At 44.4% G+C, this 22,058-nt stretch overlaps 1 protein-coding gene across 2 annotated transcripts; it reads right to left on the bottom strand.

Annotated features, from left to right (window-relative positions):
* Positions 1-213: 213 nt before the first annotated feature.
* LOC135377344 (myosin regulatory light polypeptide 9-like) lies at positions 214-20,722 on the bottom strand. Of its 2 annotated transcripts, XM_064609699.1 has the most exons (7): positions 20,613-20,722; positions 12,895-12,996; positions 8,876-8,951; positions 8,377-8,478; positions 5,241-5,319; positions 5,135-5,183; positions 214-380 (listed from the first exon to the last, which is right to left on the bottom strand). In XM_064609699.1, the coding sequence occupies exons 1-7, from the start codon at positions 20,613-20,615 to the stop codon at positions 279-281; spliced, it is 513 nt and encodes a 170-aa protein (XP_064465769.1). In that variant the 5' UTR covers positions 20,616-20,722; the 3' UTR covers positions 214-278. The 2 variants fall into 2 exon arrangements, with proteins under 2 accessions (XP_064465769.1, XP_064465770.1); XM_064609700.1 differs by lacking the exon at positions 12,895-12,996 and having other exon boundaries at positions 20,613-20,664.
* Positions 20,723-22,058: the final 1,336 nt, after the last annotated feature.

The raw sequence follows: 22,058 nt of genomic DNA, 5'->3' as shown, positions 1-22,058 counted from the left end.
AGTAATGAGTCATGTAATTTAATTACATTTTAGAAGTAATTTACCCAGGTATGATACCGACTGAGAAATCTCCTCAACGCGTAAGCAAGCACGTTTGTGGCTTGCTCTTCGCGGTGTTTGGACGGATGGTCACTCCTGGAGCGCTGATCACTCCGCACGCTTTTGTTGACTTGGCCAACTTAACGCGTCGGCGAAAGAAAACAGAGCCGTCAGTAGAGATTGTACTTTTTAATAGGGATACGTTTTTTTGGATCGGCGACGATTAAAAAGATGCGTTTTTATTCTTCGTCGTCGGTGCCACCGCAGATGAGCTTCACGTACGAGTCGATGTTGATGTAGCCGTCCCGGTCGATGGGGACTTCTTTCAAGACCTCGTCCACCTGATGGTTAGAACAGGTGCCATTTTACTTTTTTTTAGCTCATATTTACACGGGGAAACATGCCATGTTATCATCCACTCTTAGAAATGATGGTGGTGGTGGTGGTGGTGATGTTGAAAGGGCTTGCCGTTGTCGGCCTCACGTATGTGGGCAACGTCACGACTGACGCCCTGGGGAAATGTGCGTCCTGGGCCGACTTCTAGGGGAACTGTGCCGACATATGTCTGAAAGCGTCTGAGGAAAACTCTTAGAAATGAACTTCACCACATAGCACGCTCCTAGCCAACCATCATCCCGAATACCAACGTTCTCGCCCCTGATTTGTTGAAAACGGGAGGCGGAGCCTATTTTGTTTTCATTATGCACGGCACAGAAGAGGCTCCGCCTCCCGTTTTCAACAAATCTAGGGCGAGAACGTTGTCATTCAGGGTGATGGTTGGCTGGGAGCGTGCTATGTGGTGAAGTTCATTTTTAAGAGTGTCACTTCTCCTTCATTTATTGTTGTTGTTGTACAACATTTCTCTTTTCGTATCTTATCTCATTTTCCCGATAGTTACGCATAAAACCTCTTTATTATTGCGCTGCTCACGTGACTTACAGATAGCCGAACCCAACAAACGTGAAATACGTGGGGAAAGGCCAGCGCGGAATGATTGGGTAATACAACGACCCTAATGAAACGAAATTTGTGTCCCCGTGCATTCCTACGGCCAATACCTCCCCGTAAAGCAGGAGCGGGCTTCCAGAGCGTTTTCTGCACGAACCGCTAGGGGCAGCACAGTAGCATCAACGCTCGTCGGCGGTGGTTGGCCAGATGGCCAGAAACACGAAAATCGGAAACGAACGTTGGAAGATGCGGCTATCCATTTCCACGTTCCGTACAGACAATCTGAGAAATTTTTCGGGGGTTTTCAAAGAGCAACGCGAACTTGAACTGGTTCTGCGCGCCGCAGAGAACATTATTATAGAAATAATTACAAAGTAACGAAGCAGTTTTCCACGATGCTTGGAAGGTACACTTTCTGGGATCTCATACGCGCACTTGACAGCAGTGTCAATAAGAATTGAACAGAACGTGCATGCAGATGGACAGCACACATGATACGAGCACAATGCAAGCTTTTGTGAACAGAATTGCGACATTTAGAAGGAATGCCATTGACGACGAAAGATGGAAGTCACTGAAAAGGTTAGCCAGCTGTACACTCTTAAAAATGAACTTCACCACATAGCACGCTCCTAGCCAACCATCACCCCGAATGACAACGTTCTCGCCCTAGATTTGTTGAAAACGGGAGGAGGAGCCTATTTTGTGCCATTATGCACGGCACAAAATAGGCTCCTCCTCCCGTTTTCAACAAATCAGGGGCGAGAACGTTGTCATTCGGGGTGATGGTTGGCTAGGAGCGTGCTATGTGGTGAAGTTCATTTTTAAGAGTGTAGGACTCGATCCCACATCTTCTGGATTACCGACCCAGGGCTCTACCAATTGAGCTATGCTAACACGCCTTCTCAGCGACTTCCAGGGTGCGTCATCCAGGGTTGTTCCAGCCTCAGAACATCAGTTCTCTCTTGAATGCCATTGAGCAGTGCTAGACACCATCAGGGTTCTCTGAGGAAGAGTATTTTAGTTTGAGAGGTAAACACGTTTAAGTGAAACGGCTCATGAAGGATGTAGACGAAGGGGATACTCGAAGCCGTGGTGTTATAACGAAGAAGGTTTTCAAGGGTTTCAAGGTCCTGTGCGAACCCTGAATTCGTTGGACTGGATAAGCCATGCGTGCGTAAGGTATTGTGTAGTGCATATGTGTAGTAATGTCATTACTGTAATGAAATTACAGTAATGAATTACTTTTTCTGGTAATTTGTAATGTAATGTATTACTTTTGACATTATGTAATTTGTAATGCAATTTAATTACATTTTGGGCAGTAATTTTAATGACATTACTCGTGACTTTTTACGAAAGAATCAAGTCTGTGTTCTGTGTTGGCACTTATTGGCAGAAAGAGAGTTGGCGACTGGCGAGTTTAAAGAACTCCAACGCCCACAATGAATTTCCACATCCTCAACATCGTTACGATTAAGCTCGCAGTAATGACTTTGTAATGTCATTACTTTTTCGTAGTAATTGTAATGTAATTTCATTACGTTTCGATTGCAGTGATGAGTAATGTAATTAAATTAAATTCTAGCTGGAGTAATGAGTAATGTAATTTAATTACATTTTAGAAGTAATTTACCCAGGTATGGTGTAGTATAGTTCTGCGCACTGCGCGAAGCTGTCTTTCTGTTATGGGGCGTGCGCAGAACTTATCAACGCTGTCGTTTACGTACGCAAAGGCTATAGCGTACAATGCACTTCCCGTGCATTCACACGAGCGACATTTCCCCAGAAGCGGCAGACGCGAAAAACGCCATGGCCTTCTGCTGTTACGTGAGCGCGAGCGCTCAGCGTCATATCCTCACCACGACCTACTAGATTATAACGACCATGTCACAATCAGAAAACCCTATGAGGAGCCTGTCCGCACGATCCGCCAGGGGCGCTACTGATCGGCACAACACGATTGGACGATGGAAATTTGAATTCTGAACGCGCAGAAGCGTGTGTACGAGTACCGTAGCAGACGACAGCGATAGCCCCTATGAAAACGCGTAGAATGATGATGATAATCAACCTCAGAATGAAACATCTGTGGAACGTCCACCGCTTGTACAGAAATACTAAGGTAAGCTGAAGTACAAAGTATTGTAGAGGTTGAGGAAACAATAACTGGGACGATCAGAAGCGCCACCGCTACCTTCCAAAAATGCGGCGCATAGAAGGGGTGCGCCTGACATGGTCGTTATAATCTAGTAGGTCGTGATCCTCACGTACGCCGCTAACTATGGGGAATATCTTGCGCCACAGCCACAAGATATTCCGTAGCAGACGACAGGAAAAGACTTGGCGTCGTCTGCTAAGTGCCGTCTGCTAAATGCGCAATAGGCCTTGTGAATGCTCAACACAAGACGGGTACCGACCTTCGTCTTTGTGAGCAGCATTTTCGCGTTTTCTTCCGCTAGAATCTTCCGTGAGCATGTCGCTCTTGTGAATACACGGTAATACTGACTATTGTTGGAACTTCTGATGAAGGACAATAGAAGGGGGGGGGGGGCAACATTTGAAAGGCCACGTCAGCATGGTGTTACTACAACCGACCCGGGTACTCGTTTTGGACGAGACGTTTGGATTCGAGTCCACACCGCCCTCGTACTCACTTTCCATTCTGATAAGAATTGAAAACGTATGTCATGTGTCACGGTAATCAGTCAAGTCATATTAACTTTGGAGCGCGATGCGTCTTCATCTTATCTGCACCAGAGAAAAGCGCTCTATCATTTTAAGCTCCGCAAGGCTTGACTTTTGTTCCAGTAATCCATGCTGATTGCGGAGTCGTGATAGGACTTTCACTGGTTATCTTGAAGGTTGCACGTGTGCATCGAATCCACATCTTGCTAGTGATATCATGAAGCTGTCGTGATTCGAAAGTTCCCGAACTTTTTTGTTTTAGTTCGACGTTAGCGCCGCGAAGTAACCGTCGCTATGAGCGGTGTACAGACTTGGACAGACGAAGAGAGGACAGCAGGAAGGAGTGGGAGACAGGGGGGGTTAGTGTGCGTCCTGGGCCGACTTCAGGGGGAAACTGTGCCGACATTCCGAACTTTGATCCCCGAAAATCGAAAATGTTGGTCAAGGTTCGACTTTACTACGCACGCCCTTTCAAGCACCTCCCCAGGTGAAGTCTGCTTTGGAAATAGCTGACTGCAACCTCGTCACATTCGTGCAAATCCCTCGAACATCGTGAGGTATTTTTTTCCTTTTAGCGGCATATTTTTTTTAATTTTTTTGCAGCTTTGGAGTCACACGGGGCGAATTGCCCCCTTTTCCCTCTATCCAAAAACCCAAATGTAATTATAACGTAAATATAATTAAATGTTTTATACAAAAAAAGTTCTTTTTGTCCTGACGAAGACAGTGCTGCTGTCGAAACGTCGAGCGTTCTTTTAAACGTTTCATAGCGTTTTATAATCTAAGAGTTAAATTACCCATTAAATAAATTAGTTTTTGTTAACTTTCCTGTAATCTGTCGTCCACGTCTTATTATTTTACTTTTATTCAACTTCGTAGCCGTCTCTATATGTATGTAAGATTTACTTACTACTTTATTTATTTATTTATTTATTATTATTACTTTACATATATGTATGTAAGATTTCAGGATCTACGGGAGATAGAAAAAGATATTTCGCACACTGGGAACAGCGCTGGTGTAAGTGTGTGGCTTTGAAACCGCCGGACTACTTCGATGATGACTAAATTCCAAATATCTCCAGCATTCTACACTTAAAAAAAAAGGGGGTATAAATCCAGTCTTTGAACAGCTGTCCCACGTGACAAATAATTATCCCCCGTTTGCCTCGATGCGCTGACACAAGTCATCCGTGTGGCTGTACACTCTTAGAAATGAACTTCACCGCATAGCACGCTCCTAGACAACCATCACCTCGAATGATATCGTTATCTGTCCTGATTTGTTGAAAACGGGGGGCGTACGCCTTTTTTGTGACAATTATGAACAGCATAAGTGTCACAAAAAGGCGTACGCCTCCAGTTGTCAACAAATCAGGGCAGATAACGATATCATTCGAGATGATGGTTGGCTAGGAGCGTGCTCTGCGGTGAAGTTCATTTTTAAGAGTGTATTTACCTCCGATTCTTGAAACTTGTCTCCCCACGTGATGAGAGCTCTCTTCAGTCTGCAAGAAAGGAATCCGTTATTGGAGCCATCTAACGTGGACGGCCGGTGGACGTACTCTTTTTCGCTCACTCTTCCGTCCCCAGTCTTGTCGAAGGTTTTGAAAGCGTTGCGGATCACGTCCTCTGGGTCGGTGCCTGCAGAAAACACTCGCATCACACGGTGTTCGCCGACTAATCTATGAACGTTCCATCCTGCCAGAGTACGCCCTCTGTTCTTGCGAGCCCAATTTTCCAACCACTGTGCACACTCTTAAAAATGAGGTGGTGGTGGTGGTCGTGGTGGTGACGAAGAACCGGCTTGCCGTTGTTGGCCTCACGTATGTGGGCTGCGTCACGACTGTATAGCCAGGATGAGATGAGATGGTGCGATAACAGATGAAGGAATGATGACGGCCGAAATTTAAGATTAAGGGCTGTCACTGCAGAGTTGCCGAGCAGTACTTATAGCCTTTGAGCGAGGCCAGATTCTTGGAGAAAGTACACTCTTAAAAATGAACTTCACCACATAGCACGCTCCTAGCCAACCATCATCTCGAATGACAACGTTCTCGCCCTAGATTTGTTGAAAACGGGAGGACGAGCCTATTTTCTGCCGTGCATAACAGCACAAAATAGGCTCCTCCTCCTGTTTTCAACAAATCAGGGGCGAGAACGTTGTCATTCGGGATGGTGGTTGGCTAGGAGCGTGCTATGTGGTGAAGTTCATTTTTAAGAGTGTAGACGAGGCTGCGAATTTTGGAGTGTCTTTCCGTGAATGAGCCTTTGGGATGTAGGACATCATCCACACTCTTAAAAATGAACTTCATCGCATAGCACGCTCCTAGCCAACCATTATTTCCAATGATTTCGTTATCTGACCTGATTCGCTGAAAACGGGGGGCGTACGCCTTTTTTGTGTCAATTATAAACAGCATAAGTGTCACAAAAAAGGCGTACGTCTCCCGTTTTCAACAAATCAGGGAAGATAACGATATCATTCGTGATGATGTCTGGCTACGAGTGTGCTATGCTGTGAAGTTCATTTCTAAGAGTGCACTGTACAGTTCCTGCAATGAACTTAAAAATGAACTTCACCACATAGTACGCTCCTAGCCAACTATCGTCCTGAAGGACAGCGTTCTCGCTCACGATTTGTTGGAAACGAGGGGCGTAGCCTATTTTGTTGCCATTATGTACGGCACAAAATAGGCTCCGCCTCTCGTTTTTCAACAAATCGGGGACGAGAACGCTGTCATTCGGGATGATGGTTGGCTAGGAGCGTGCTATGTGGTGAAGTGCACCTCACCGCATCCTCATCCTTCAACCTCCTCTATCCTCCATCCGTCCGTCCTTCCTTTGTGTTTTGTTTTGCTATGCGTTTTCTTTTTTTTTCTTTTTTTTTGCTATAGTCGTGACGACGCCCACTTCTGTGTGGCCAACAACGGCGATCCTACACTCTTAAAAATGAACTTCACCACATAGCACGCTCCTAGCCAACCATCATCCCGAGTGACATCGTTCTCTCCCCTGATTTGTTGAAAACGGGAGGCGTCCGCCTTTTTGTGACAATTAACATTTCTGCATAAGTGTCACAAAAAGGCGTACGCCTCCCGTTTTAAACAAATGAGGGGAGAGAACGATGTCACTCGGGATGATGGTTGGCTAGGAGCGTGCTATGTGGTGAAGTTCATTTTTAAGAGTGTATCCTGCCATCACCCCCCCCCCCCCCCCCTCATTTCTAAGAGTGCACCTATGTGTGGCCTCCAATGCTATAAATTGCGACCCTGTTGACACTGTGCGTTAAAGCGAGATTTCGTCCTAGCTAGATACGTCATTGAAAGTCCAATAAATGTCCCGTTTAGGTGCCCTACTTGATGACAATTTACGGTAATTTTGAATGATTCGGTTATAAAAAAACTTCGACTGCAAACGATTTAAATCCGCGTTCTAATCGTTTGCTTTTAGGGCGAGGGCAATATTAGGGATAGGGGGAGCAATTTTAATGAGTATAAAAAAAGGGGGTATATACACCGACTGGACAAAAACAATAGAAAAAACAAAAAAAGCAGAGAACTCCGGCTTAACACGACTCTACTTTTTTGTCTAGTTATGTCGTCTCCCGGCTTTTGGAGTATTTTTGCATTAAATTCCTCGTCCTAATTAAATTGTTTTTTCTATTGTTTTTGTCAAGTCGGTGTATATACCCCCTTTTTTTATACTCGTGATGAATCCCGGCTTTTGGAACATTTTTTCGGCAATTTTAATGCACCCAATGAACGGCTCGTACACGGCGGAATCGGGTTTCCCCCAACCAGGGATGGGCATAAATACATTTTTTGAGTATTTAAATATAAATAAAAAATACTTTGTTGACGAGGGTATTTAAATACTCTTCATAAATAGTTTTCAAAATGAGTATTTAAATACAAAATATAAATACTGTATTTAAATACCGTAACTACTACCATAAATACTGTGAGGAAGATGTCATATGGAATTACAGAAAGAATTATGATCATAAGGACAAATCAGCAAGAAAGAACAGCATTTATTTGTTAGATTATCATGGCGATTTTAATATAAGAAATTTCTCGAAGAGATCTTCTTTTAGGCATCTTCTGCTCGGCCGTACAATCAGATTCGCAAAGGGGAACAGCATCTCCACAGGTGCCGATGAACAAATGCTTGTATTAAATTTGACGAAGATGCTTCGTAGAACAATGTAATCGGGTAGCCACGACCGTTGTCCGCAGCAACAGTGAAAAACTCGCCATCTAAAATGGTTTGTCGCATGCGCATGCTAGCGCAAACCCGGCATAATTGCGCCCCAAACTCTCCCTTCTTCCCGAAAGGTCAAATGCAGGGCAACTTTAAGATATGTGTCAGTATATTCTGTATTTAAGAGTATTTATAAAGTATTTACAAGAATAAATACCCGAAAATTGGTATTTAAATATAATTATAAATACATTTTTTAAGTCTGTATTTAAATACAAAATATAAATACATGTATTTATATTTTAAATAGTATTTTAATTACAATGTATTTAAATACTGCCCATCCCTGCCCCCAACCCAAAACGTAACCTTGCGGTGTGAAGTACTATATACGAAGGTACAGGGCGTTGTCTCGCGGGTTGAGTCTGTGCAAGAGGATAGCAATACCGCGGTCCATATTTGTACGAATTTTCAAAGCTGACTGAGGGCACCTACCATGAACTCGCTCTCCGAAGATGGTGAGGAACATGGTGAAGTTGATGGGGCCTGTGGCTTCCGCCACCATGCCGTCCAGGTCCTTATCCGGAATGATTCTCCCTGCGAAGATTATGAAAAAAAGGAATCGTCTTGCTTGTGCTCCTGCATCAGCTGCATTAGTTACTTGGCGTCATGGTTGGAGCTCGGCTAGCGTCGCTCGATAAACGCTTATCATTTAAAATAGTTTCGTTGTCTCGTCACTGGCCCTATTTCATTTACAAATATGTCCTATAAAAAAAAAAAAAACACGTGTCGTGCTTGGAAGCCCATTCCCTCATCCATTCAAGTTATTCAATCCTTTTGCCTTCGTACACAAACACGCGGGTGTTGTGTTACACACCGTGCGCTTATACAACCAGACAGTGTCCAGCACGTTCGTAAGAGTTAACTACGAGGGTGCCCATCGACTAACTGTTCACTATAGCACGTTGAACAACCACAAGGATGGTATACACACCGAGAGAGTCCCACGTGGCTCGGAGGTCGTTCTTATCCAGGAAGCCGTCCTTGTTTGAGTCGATCATCTGGAACGCCTGAGAAAAAAAAAACAAAAAAAAAAAAAAAAAAAACGGTGGGTTGCGTCTGTATAATGCAGTGATGACGGAGACTGACGACGTTGTCTCAACACCCTAAAGAAGTCGAGATGATATGTGCTGGTCTGATTCAGTAACATTTAATGCTACAGTTTTATCGGGTCTACGACATTTTGGTGCACGGGCAATTCAGGTATTCCAGAGTTCAGACAATTCCCAAGGTTGGGAATTGTTGGAATTATTGGGAATTGTTGGAATTATACACCAAAAATAAAATAAACGAAAACGACTTCTTAGGAGTTAAGCACCCCAGAAGCAAAGCAGCGTTTTGCGCAATGGGCAGTGATGCCTCCTTGTTCCATTGGAGTACCCAATGCGCTCGGGTACCCTAACTGTTTAAATATTGTTGCCGGTTTATGAAACTGCCTATTTATTATTCTGCTGCTTCACAATTTCAAAAGATAGCGTGCGCTATTGTTGTTTCACCTTTGAATAAGTTGCTAAGTATTTTTTTTTTTTTTTAATATGGAGATATGCCTCCTACAGTTAATTTCAATGCAACAGTTATCCCCCTGATAGAACGAAAATTGCAGAATTGCGGTGAACACGAATACTTTGCAGAAATGCATCCGGGGCGATGCTACAACCAACCGCTATCCCCGTATAGCCTACAGCAGACGACAGCCCAAACGCGTAGTGTTCAATCCTCGAATTTTGGGAGTCACGGCCACGGAGATGACGTCACGAGAGCGGCGGCGAGGAATTTTCGCCCACGAAGAGTCCACTCTCGAGTTGCTCGAGTCCATCCGCTTGCCCATATGTTACGTGATGTACTTAATTACCTCCCTTATTAACACTCCAGTTCAGGCAACTATTTCCATTTCCATCCCTCTGTCTCAAAAAAACAAAAAAAACAAAAACAAAAACCTAACTAGAAGGATGCATGAAACTAAAAACCGGAAAGAAACGACACTCGTATCCTATTTTTGTTTTGCAGACGACATCCCTATTTTTGTTTTGTTTCGCAGACGACATCCCAGGTGCACGTGACCGGCCACCCGCTTGTCGTAATGCGCCCCCTCGCGAGCGGCGCACAAACCTCAAAACAGAAGCAAGGGGAAGCCAGGTGCACAGGAGAGTGACATGATAGGCTTCACCTTTCTCCGTTTTTTACTTTTCTAGCTCTCGCTGAGCGAGGCTGCGCATCATTTCCACGTGTTCCATTGATCCTGAGTGATTACGGAAGAGATAAGAACTTACCCGTAATCCACGCGCTGTGCTCAAATGGTTTTTACGCGGTATAGTAGTCTGCGCGGGAGATTGAATATAGCCGTTAAAAAAAAGGGGGGGAGAGGGCGATGAGCAAAGTGAGCGAGAGACAAGCGAGCTGGTGGCTGCGTGAAGCGGGCAATATTTACTTGAGTTATATGAAACAAACAATTTGTCCCTTGTTTGTTTTCTTCACATTCAAAATTAAATGTTCCCCGCGTCCAAAAGAGGGATATTGCACGCAGTAAATAGCTTTGAGAAACGAGAAGGAGTCATTTTTAATGTAATACTAAGAATGCTTATTAGCGTTTTTGTTCGAAGTGACTTTATGATAATTGTAGCATTATCAATTTTACGAGATGATCTTCCAAAGTGAGAAAAGGCTTGGGGGGTAGCTACATATTGAAGCACCATTCCTTCCTAAACTTTAGCCTAAACGGAAGTTCAGCAAGTTATACTATAGAGGAAATTGCATATAACCCAGTGACATAATCTAATCACACTTAACCAGAATTTTCGTGGACAACACGGGACTAATGCATATTACATCATCGTGAAATTCCATAATTAGTATGAGGGCCCTGCAGAGTAGGCTTCTCCTACTCGCATCCAAGATTTAGGCGGTGTTAACTTGGAGGACATCAACCAAAATAAGTTGGTCTCCGAAACATCTCTTACGTGCCAAATACCAACGAAGAATATTTGACTTTTGATTCGAATATTTTTTTTAAGCTCGAGTCGCCGCGTCTTCGCGTTTTTTAGCAGTGACCTCGCACTATTTTTTACACCGAATATACCTCAAAATATCTACGATGTTAGCACGCTTGGATGTTGTAGGCGCTTGACGATTCCGCCAAGATGTCTTGGCTACGAACCAGCCTTAAAAATACACGATTATCGGTGGGATCGGTGTGCTAAAGTTGTGTGGTTTGACAGGTGTAACATTTATCCCCAGAGTGCGTTGAAACACGTATTTGTCCGTTAAGAAACCGTGCAAAAGAATCATCACAGTCCCGTAGTAGGTTGTAATTCATATTATTGTGCCACTCAAATCCCAGTATACTCAACAGAGAAATTAATGTTATCATTGCCTCGAGTTTGAGGCAAAACACAGGACGAGAAGAAGACACGACAGACGCTTTCTGTCGTGTGTTCTTCTCGTGCCGTGTTTTACCTCAAACTCATGACTATGTTAGCATCAAGTCAACGGGCGCGTTTTCTTATTCAACTCGAGTAGCCAGGGAGTTAGGTAACGACGTCAGAGCCTTTATCATCACGTGACTCCAGAGTAGCCACCTTTAACCGCAATTTTCGAACGGCTAGAGTTACTCTGCGCTGAAAATGGCAGACTGGCCTGACGGGCGGGTGGCATACCGTCTGTTCAACAACTTACCCCAGATGCGTGCACTCTAGCAGATTTTGAAAACGTTCGACAGTTTTTGACCAGTCCTACATTTCCAAATTGAACACCACCCAAACTGTCTGTCAACAGGACGGTTGGTAGCAGACGACGCATCGTCGTCTGCTAGCTTGCGTGTGACGTCATAACGACGGCTACCCGTCTTCAGAGCAGAGTATAGAGAAGAGTTGTCACTCCCTGGCTACTCCGGCTGCTCTGGTTATTTTTTGCCGGCTTAGAGTAACTCGGAGTTGCCAGAGTTGAATAAGAGAACGCACCAAACATCAGCTATCTTGCCTACTCCTGTTATGTTCAGATAAATTAACTTGGCAGACGACACTTAAAGTATGCGACCTACAGGCGCAGACGGCACGTCAGAGAATGCAATCTGTTGTTTATGAATGCAGCATATGAGCAGTATGCTGAGCAATTAACACCAACATACACTATTCCACACTAGTGGTTAAATTATCGCGCTCTTTTTAATTCGCGAATTTGGATGGAGGCACGTTTGGGAAACATTTCGCGAGATCTTAATAGAGAGTTTTAGCACATCGTACGCAAATGCGGTAGCCTATACGTAGGGCCTGACTTTTTAGGGTTAAACCCGTATCCACCCGATATTTACCCCCCGAACGAAATCTGTAAAATTCGGGTTTAACCCGAATCTACCCGAAAACATCCCGGTCGCGTGGCACACTCATATGCGTGCATTAAAATAAAGTTTGATAACATTGCTAAACATTAGTTCCATGTTAAGACAAATTTTTATTAAACAAAAAAAAAATCACCAGAATACACCCGAATTCCTGACGGCAGAATATGCCGTAACGGGATTTAACTCGAATACACCCGAATTTTCGAATGAAAATATCACCCGATATTTACCCCCCGAATTTGGCCAAAAATAAAACCCGAAAAAGTCAGGCCCTACCTATACGGTGTACTAAAACTCTATAATTTCGCGGCGGTACGTCGATCATATACCACGGAGTTCTCGGGGGGTGTCGCTTACTTCGCGAGACTTTAATTTCGCGGGAAAATGGCATTAACGAAATTCGCGAAAAAAAAAATGAAGTCCTCGCGAAAATGCCTCTACTCTTATACCGTATATGTGGATGGGTGTGTTTGCGCGCGCGGCGGAACGCAGAAGAGAGAGGAGGGTAGGCCCCGCTTGCTCATGTCGGCAGGACGCGCCTCCCGAGCGCTAGCCCTATTTGGTGCGGGCGCTAAATCGAGCTGATGTCTGGAGGGGGGAAACCGGAGCTCACTTACCTCTTTGAACTCGGCTATTTGGTTCTGCTCAAACATGGCGAAAACGTTGGAGGTGGCCCTCTGGGCGCGCCTCTTGGTCGAGTCACTCTTTCCACGCTTCGACTGAAAAAAAAAAATTTTTTTTTCTTCTATGGAGCCGACGAATTATGATCGCGTCAAGGCTGTCTCCAACACATTCCATAGCGGTTCGCAATATAGAATGTGAAACCGCGCTATAAAACATTTCGATGGACAAAGACTCAAACTTTAAAGGAGATAAGAACTCCTATCTGCATATATTTAGTTACGGGTTGAATATACACTCTTAGAAATGAACTTCACCGTATAGCACGCTCCTAGCCAACCATCATCTCGAATGATAACGTTATCTGCCCTGATTTGTTGAAAACGGGAGGCGTACGCCTTTTTTTTTGTGACAATTATGAACAGCATAAGTGTCACAAAAAAAAGGCGTACGCCTCCCGTTTCCAACAAATCAGGGCAGATAACGATATGTCACTCGAGGTGATGGTTGGCTGAGAGCGTGCTATGCGGTGAAGTTCATTTCTAAGAGTGTAGATGTAATAATGTTCTTCTACGCTTCCTAATTCTATTTACACTCTAAAAACAGAAATTTCGCCGCATAGCACGCTGTCTGCCAACCATTTTCATATATATTTTCGTATGTCCAAGTTGCCACAAAAAGGTTCTTCGAATCAGAAGCGATAACCCTATCATTCGTGGCAATGGTTGGCGCACAGCGTGCTATGCGGTGAAGTTCTGTTTTTAGAGTGTACAATTTATTGTTCAGTTCCTCACTTTCATAACTTGTGCAGCGTTAATACAAAAACGCACCCTCTTTCGTATTCGGGCGAGTAGACGCACCGCCGTTACCTCTATCCATCGTTACGTCATCCGAAGAATTGTAGCACCCAATCAGACGCCAACGCGGAAGTACACATAACGTTCTGCTTTACCCTCTTCAAGATGAACTTCACTACATGGCACGCTCCTAGCCAACCATCATCCCGAATGACAACGTTTTCGTCTCTGATTTGTTGAAAACGGGAGGCGTAGCCCATTTTGTAGCCGCGCATAATAGATACATAATAAGCTCCGCCTCTCGTTATCAACAAATCATGGGCGAGAACGTTGTCATTCGGGAAGATGGTTGGCCAAGAGCGTGCTATATGTGCTGAAGATACGCACCTATCAAATTCACCTATACAAACGGTGTCACAGATAACACGTTGAAATCGCCCTTTGGGGCCGACACAGTCGGCGGGCTCGCTTGGTACAGTTCATAACTCCTTTAAAGTGACGGAGTGGTGAACGTAAAAATGTGCGTCCATCCTCTTCATTACTGCTGGCCCCATTCAAGATATACACTTGCGATGCATTCTGAACGACAGGGCATGACACTACACTCTTACAAATGAACTTCACCGCATAGCACGCTCCTAGCCAACCATAATCTCAAATGATATCGTTATCTGCCCTAGTTCGTTGAAAACGGGAGGCGTACGCCTTTTTGTGACAATTATGAACCGCATAAGTGTCACAAAAAAGGCGTACACCTCCAGTTTTCAATAAATCAGGGCAGATAACGCTATCATTCGAGATGGGGGTTGGCTAGGAGCGTGCTATGCGGTGAAGTTCATATTTAAGAGTGTAGCGCAGTGAAGTCGCGTACAATAATAAGTTATACACCGCATTCGTAATCGCCGCGCCACTGTGATAAAAATTTGACCAACTGCTTTGTTTACAGTTGTGAAGGTTCGCGTGACTGTGTGTCACGGTGTAAATAACTATACGCCCAATTTCCGCGAATCACACTAAGTTATCTGACGAAAGACAGTGGTGGAAAGTAGAATGTACAGATATTTTATTTCGTGCCTGCGAAGCTTTCTTCACCACACGCTTACATCCAATGAGGGAAAGCGAACTTTACATCTCATTCACACGTTAGCACCGGGGTGTTCTTGCCAAGTAGCCTATTCTAGGCGATCTTGGATCTTGAGTTACTTAACTAATGATAAGGTTTGAAGTATGCACTTGAGGCTTGGAGGTGGGAAGACTGTATATAACCGAACGGGATATATATACATGCAATGCAGCACATGTATGATGCGGATAAAAATATGAAGTATATATCGCTCACTTTCCTTTCTGCCGCTTCGGAACTATTCGAATTTATTCGGTTTGGAACATCGACTCGATTCGAAATTCACGCATACGTATAAAAGTCGGTATTCGAATAGGAAATAGAATCTGATACAGGATTATGCGCTTCGATATTAAACATATACGGGCCTAGACGATACATTCTGTGAACGCAGAAGGCGACACGGCGTACAAAACTGAAGCGGCAGGGACAGCAGTGTTGTGCGTCCGGGGATGTCAACAGCTCTTCGGAACACCGCAATTTTGTTCGTTTTCAATGCGATGCTCCGAAATTTACCAGGATTAATTGAATTGTACTGGATCCAGCATTGAGTAATTGCAGAGCACGCGGCACGGGTAAACGTTTCGAGGTGGCTGCCCTGTACGTATTTCATTGGCCATATAGCTCGAAGCTCGATTCTGTTCGTCTATGTGAAGGTACGTTAATGAAATACGATAGTGTATATTCGCTATTCGCCCGCTGTAGCTATATCACGCTGGTCACTACTGTTCTTTAGTCGTTATCTGTGAATTGAGGTGACATTAACTTTTCTTCGGAGCTCCCCAAGTACATGAGAGACGGGTTGATATTGGAACTTTGTGATTGGTTGCTCCCGTTAGGTCACGCGGCACCAAGTCGAGAAAAGAAAAGATATATATATATTGCAGTCGCACACGTGCATAGGGAATATCCAAATTGCTTGTCCATTCAAAGTCGCAGAAAGGTGATCGTCGCAAAAGAACTGATATTTAGAAAGCACGCGTAATTAATAGAGCGAAATATTTTCATTGAACGTTGTTTGACCTTTGCGATCTGACGTAAGGAGTACACCGTGACGTAGGAGATCTCGTGACATGTCTTTCTATATGAAGGGTTTCTGGAGTGTGGGACTTCAAAACTATTCTGCACAACTGCATGTACACCAACCATCCAACAGATAACAAAGCCAGGAAAAAAGGGCTTTAATGCTTCGCGTTGGCATATGAGAGTAGAGATGCAAAATTTCCGGAAATTTTGAATCGCGCGAAAAAAAAATAAATAAATAAATAGCGGTTTCTTTTCGTGTTTTTTTCTCGAAAGATTGGAAGAAATGGAAACAAACGTGGTTACTGCTCTCCAACATTATGTGAACGCGATGGCAATCGCTTGGAGCGGCCAGATGGAGCTCTAAGTTGGTGGTTGTTGGCGGATTAGAGGCACGTAGGCACTGTTGGCGGGTTGGAACGCATCAAAGGCACGAAAATTTACATTGTCGAATTTTGTCGCCTGGGAATTTTGGGCTATTTTTCCAGAGACGAGGAAAAAAACCGAAAAATTGTTTTTCCCCAAAATTTCCATTTTTTTTCCGGGGCTTCGCATCTCTGTGTGAGAGCACTGAAATACAAAGAGACTGAATACGATATTCCAAGTGCTACCAGCGGAGCGAAACAGCATAAACCACACCCTACTGACCCCTATACGTTCCGGCTTCCAACCCGTACCGAGGAATCCCATACATCTTCATGTCTGAGCGCAAGTTGCCACGTCTTTCTCCGCGCCCTCATGATCGCAGTCCGCCGTAAAGCTACCAATTATCATTATCATTATAATCAACGTGTGCAGAGGTAAAAAAAAAAAAAAAAAACGCTGTCTGAGGGTGAAAAACGTCCGGTCCAAGATAAAAACGCACGCAGAAAGAATGAATATTTCATATGTCTGCTGTCCAGAACGGCTGGGACAACTCGTGCAAGTTTCCGCTTTGTTTCCATCACGTATACCTTCCTCTACCCGATGATTCCGAAATTATGGCGCCATTTAATTCCTCATTTGAGCACCCACAAGACGGAAATTTTGTTTCTGCTTTGGGAGCAAAATAGTGCTCGGCACTTGGCTCTCTGATCGGAGCGGCCGATGGCAAACTCCCAAGAGATGAGCACCCTGCGCTGGTGGTTGCTCGCTTGCACCACGGACCCTCGTTGCATGTTTTCTACTACTATAGACAGATGAGACATATGTGAAAGAAGGAAAAGACCCCACATCGTCTGGATTACCGGTCCAGGGCTCTACGAATTCAGAACATCACTTTCCATCGAGACATATACAGTCAACCCTCGATTTATGAACACCCTCGGTTCCCCGAAAAATCGTTCATAAATCGAGGGATTCATAAATCGAAAATTCCGTTAAGTGAGTACTATCGAGCAAATGGAACAGTATTTCCGAGTTGATATTGTGTTTATAATGCAATATATTGTGTAATTTTGCTTTGGACCATGCCTTCTGCTGTATCAGTCTCACAAAACACTGATGTTGGCGCATTCACACTCTGTTTATTATGCAATACTAAACAGTTTAATTTTGCTTTGGACTATGCCTTCCGCTGTGTCAATTGAGATCAGGAACACTTCTGCAAAAATCCGTTTGTTGTTCGGATTTCGAGGGGTTAAGAACCGAGGGTGCAATACCTGGAAAACGTTTTGTCTGTTCAGGCGTCATTCATAAGACCACGAATAATCCCTTTGAAGGTTTTTGTTGGCCTCGGAATGATCCGTTCATGAATTGAGGGGAAAAACGCTGGGCAACTCCTAGTTGGTTCCCAGAAATTCCATTCATTATTCGAATATCGAGGTTCATAAGACGAGGGAAAAATGCATGTAAAAAGTTTGGTTCCTCGTGCTAGTGTTCATAAAACGAGGGAATTCATAAATCGAAGGTTCATAAATCGGGGGTTTACTGTATATGTTCTCAGTCCGGGTGGCACGGTATTGGTCATCGCGTGATTTGCCGCGACAATGTTATAGGCAGGGTCATCTAAGACTTAATGCCCGCCGAGGACGCACTCTTAAAAATGAACTTCACCTCATAGCACGCTCCTAGCCAACCATTATTTCGAATGATATCGTTATCTGCCCTGATTTGTTGAAAACGGGGGGCGTACGCCATTTCTGTGACACTTATGCTGTTCATAATTGTCACAGAAAAGGCGTACGCCCTGTGATTTCAACAAATCAGGGCAGATAACGATATCATTCGAGATAATGGTTGGCTAGGAGCGTGCTATGCGGTGAAGTTCATTTTTAAGAGTGCGGTTGCAGTATGTCCATATACACTCTTAAAAATGAACTTCACCGCATAGCACGCTCCTAGCCAACCATTATCTTGAATGATATCGTTATCTGCTCTGATTTGTTGAAAACGGGAGGCGTACGCCTTTTTTGTGACAATTATGAACAGCATAAGTGTCACAAAAAAGGCGTACGCCCCCGTTTTCAACAAATCAGGGCAGATAACGATATCATTCGAGATGATGGTTGGCTAGGAGCATGCTATGCGGTGAAGTTCATTTTTAAGAGTGTATAGTGGTATATGTCTGAGTTTATACTACTTTTCTCGCACACGGCTCATTAAAATACCGCCGTCAAATCACGGAGAATTATTTCGTCATATTTTGTCACTCACAACTCGGTGAGTGAGCAACTGTCGAGTTGAAGAGAGTGTTTGGTTGGTGCAAGTTTGGAACGCAAGAATGGGAAGGGACCCGGGTTGGAATACCGGCTGTGATTCTCTGGGTCTTTTCCCGCTTGGGTTCTCTTCGGAAGTCGGTAAATGTCGGTACAGTTCCACACTCTTAAAAATGAACTTCACCGCAAAGCACGCTCCTAGCCAACCATAACCTCTAATGATACCGTTATCTGCCGTGATTTGCTGAAAACGGGAGGCGTACGCCTTTTTTGTGACAATTATGAACAGCATAAGTGTCACAGAAAAGGCGTACGCCTCCCGTTTTCAACAAATCAGGGCAGATAACGATATCATTCGAGATTATGGTTGGCTAGGAGCGTGCTATGCGGTGAAGTTCATTTTTAAGAGTGCATGTCAAGTCGGCCGCTGACAGCAGTCCGTGAGAATATCAGAATCGAGATATTTTTTTTCGAGATCAATTACGCGAATGACCCGGTGTAATATACGATGTACACCCTCGTAATACACGATACGTGGTGCTCGTTGAACAAGTGCTACACAGAAGCTTTTCATGAACAACTTGTTGAATAACGCGTATCATATTGTGGTCAAGGTAACGGATAAACCCCCCCTTTCCCCAACTAAACGTTACAGTGCGCTAACCGCTGTCAAATTGGAGGTCCAGTGGGCCAATGGTGACATTATCAAGTATGATACTCCGTATAATGTCACCATCGGACTTGACATTTTTTTCAATTCAGTTCAGTTTCGTTTTATCTGGCGTTCTGCTTGGGACACACTTGTCTGATATCTTAATTCAAATGTTCCCATATTGGCTTGGCCACCCTTGAAGGTGCTGTACCATTATCGTGAGGACGGGCAGTGTGCCGGAAGAAACAATCATGCAACACCTGAAGATTTCGGACAGGATAAACCGCGAGCATTTCAAGACAAGTCGATTTCAAACAAGCATCACTCTTAAAAATGAACTTCACCGCATAGCACGCTCCTAGCCAACCATCATCTCGAATGATATCGTTATCTGCCCTGATTTGTTGAAAACGGGAGGCGTACGCCTTTTCTGTGACAATTATGAACAGCATAAGTGTCACAGAAATGGCGTACGCCCCCCGTTTTCAACAAATCAGGGCAGATAACGATATCATTCGAGATAATGGTTGGCTAGGAGCGTGCTATGCGGTGAAGTTCATTTTTAAGAGTGCATGTCGCGAGCGGTACATTTAGATGCATACATTCATCCGCACATAAGGTGAAAGGTGTCAAGTTCTGTAGAACACATAGATCACTTAGGAAGCGAGATAAACTTTTCATTTTCATCTTTCATCTCAACATTTCATCAACATTTCATCTTTCATCGGAGATAAACGTGTTCGCCTCCTGCAATGTCCCTTTCGACGGTCAAACTTGGTCTCGTTTTCTGCGGAGTGGTGAAAACTGTTTCGCTGTCTGATAAAGGGACGAGATTTATTTAGGAGCTATACGTGTAGTATTTTTATATGGGAGCCCGAAAACTGCTTGTCATGGCGTCGCGACTACATAGCCTTGCGTCCCACGCTAAGCTGCGAACATCACCAGCTTGATGAGTGAGAATTTGGTGCATCTCGCGGGTCCTCCTTAGTTGAATTGGCAGCTAACGAGCGCTCAGATCCCGCCGCGCTGTGTTCGTCCAGACAGCACGGACGGCATTCGAACCCGGATCGCGCCTGCCAAGATGGAAGGTGATCACTTTCGCCGCGGGAATTTGTAGGTAACGCGCTCCCTCCATCAAATTAAAGGAGACTCGCTTTGTGCCAAGTTTGACTGTCAAGTACACAACAACAAATGTCTATACTATACTTGAGAAGAACAAATTGTACACCCTGACCTCGACTGAGAGTAATTTGCGTTTGCAGACAGCAAAAACCGCCTTTTTATCGTAACCCAAGCAGCACAATGTACTGAAAGTCGAGTGCAATAGGGGTGGACGGTATGTGTCTTATCAATGTTCTTTAGTTTCACGAGTCTGTTCAAGGTCTTCCACCTACCCGTCCACCCCCATTGCACTCGACTTTCAGTACATTTTGCTGCTTGGGAAGCTTGCCGAACACATATTGAATATCCGAGCCCGACTCACCATGACTGGTTGCGGCCTTCCTTGGACGATGTCTTATGCTCGACTGACGTCTCGGCGTATCCCAGTAGCGGAAGCCTTTTACGGTCCGAGAGCCTTTGCTCCCCTCCCCCGCAAAGCCGAGCCCGCCCGCACGCCCACGCAAGAGACCCTGGATGCTAGCCCCATCTAATGCCCGCAACAACCGCATTTCTGACTCTCAGAATCATACGCCTTCATCCGGAGTCGCGCCGGGAGAACTGTTTGACAGCGCCGATGACACAGGCTGTTGTCTTTTTTTCCGCCCTTGTCAAACGTCCAACACGTGAGACGCCAAAAAAAAAAAAAAAAAAAAAAATGTTTTGTCGCACGTTGCTCCCTTGGCGGCGATGGGAAATGTTTGCAGTTTTTATCGAACGTTATAATGTTAAAACAGAACTTCACCACGTAGCACGATCATAGCCAACCATCATTCCGAATGATATTATTATGTGTATTGATTTGTTGAAAATGGGAGGAGGCGCCTATCTGGGACAGATTATCTTGTCCCAGGTAGGCGCCTCCCCCCTTGAACATGAGATAACTGATGTTCTGAGGCTGGAACGACATAGAAGGGACAAATACACGCAAAGCCTCAAATTGCCTAAGAAATTAACGATGAAAGATGAAAGTCACTGAAAAGGTTAGCCAGCTGTACACTGTAAAAACGGAACTTCACCGCATAGCGCGCTGTGCGCCAACCGTTGCCACGAATGGTAGGGTTATCGCTTCTGATTTCAGGAGAGAGGGGGGCGTACGCCTTTTTGTGGCAATTTGGATATATGGTAATTGCCACAAAAAGGCGTACGCCTCCCCGTCTCCCCGGATTAAAAGCTATAACCCTATGGTTCGCGACAATGATTGGCGCAGTATACGTGCTATGCGGTGAAGTTCTGTTTTTAGGGTGTAGGACTCGAACCCACATCTTCTGGATTGCCTTTCCAGGGCTCCGGGCCGGTCCAGGGCTTTCATCGCCTCCCCCCTGTTTCGAACAAATCAGGGCACAGAATGATATTATTCGGAATGATGGTTGGCTAGGAGCGTGCTATGTGGTGAAGTTCTGTTTTAACAGTGTAGTTTCCAGCTGTTTGGAGAACGTCACCCAAGGTTCTCAAAGTTACTTTTAAAAATGTATCTGGGTTACAACTATATACAAACACCGCGTGGGAGAAAATACACCGATACCCTTACAGTTACTTAAAAAAAAGTTATCGGTACTTTTACAGTTACTTTTTTCATTAGATTGATTGGATTGATTTTGGCTATCTGTTATTAGTTGCACTAGGATTAATAAACCAGATTTACCTCGGGCCACGTGATATGCTGATAACGCGTAATATTTTTAATTTCATTTCTCGTGAACTTCTGCACACATCCCAGATATGAACCATTAGATATCTTTATTCGGAGAAAATAGATTGCACACTGACC

The sequence above is a fragment of the Ornithodoros turicata genome, chromosome 1, assembly GCF_037126465.1.
Source record: "Ornithodoros turicata isolate Travis chromosome 1, ASM3712646v1, whole genome shotgun sequence".
NCBI classification, from domain to species: Eukaryota; Metazoa; Arthropoda; class Arachnida; order Ixodida; family Argasidae; genus Ornithodoros; species Ornithodoros turicata.
Note: the sequence above shows the minus strand (reverse complement) of the source record. Positions and strands in the feature narration are given on the sequence as shown.

What these genes read in the sequence shown, in the direction of transcription:
- LOC135377344 (XM_064609699.1), bottom strand. An exon ending in AAATAGCCGAGTTCAAAGAG is followed by an intron (nt 8,952 to 12,894) that starts GTAAGTGAGCTC and finishes TTTTTTTCTCAG; the next exon opens with GCGTTCCAGATGATCGACTC. An exon ending in GGAAGAGTGAGCGAAAAAGA is followed by an intron (nt 5,184 to 5,240) that starts GTACGTCCACCG and finishes CCTTTCTTGCAG; the next exon opens with ACTGAAGAGAGCTCTCATCA.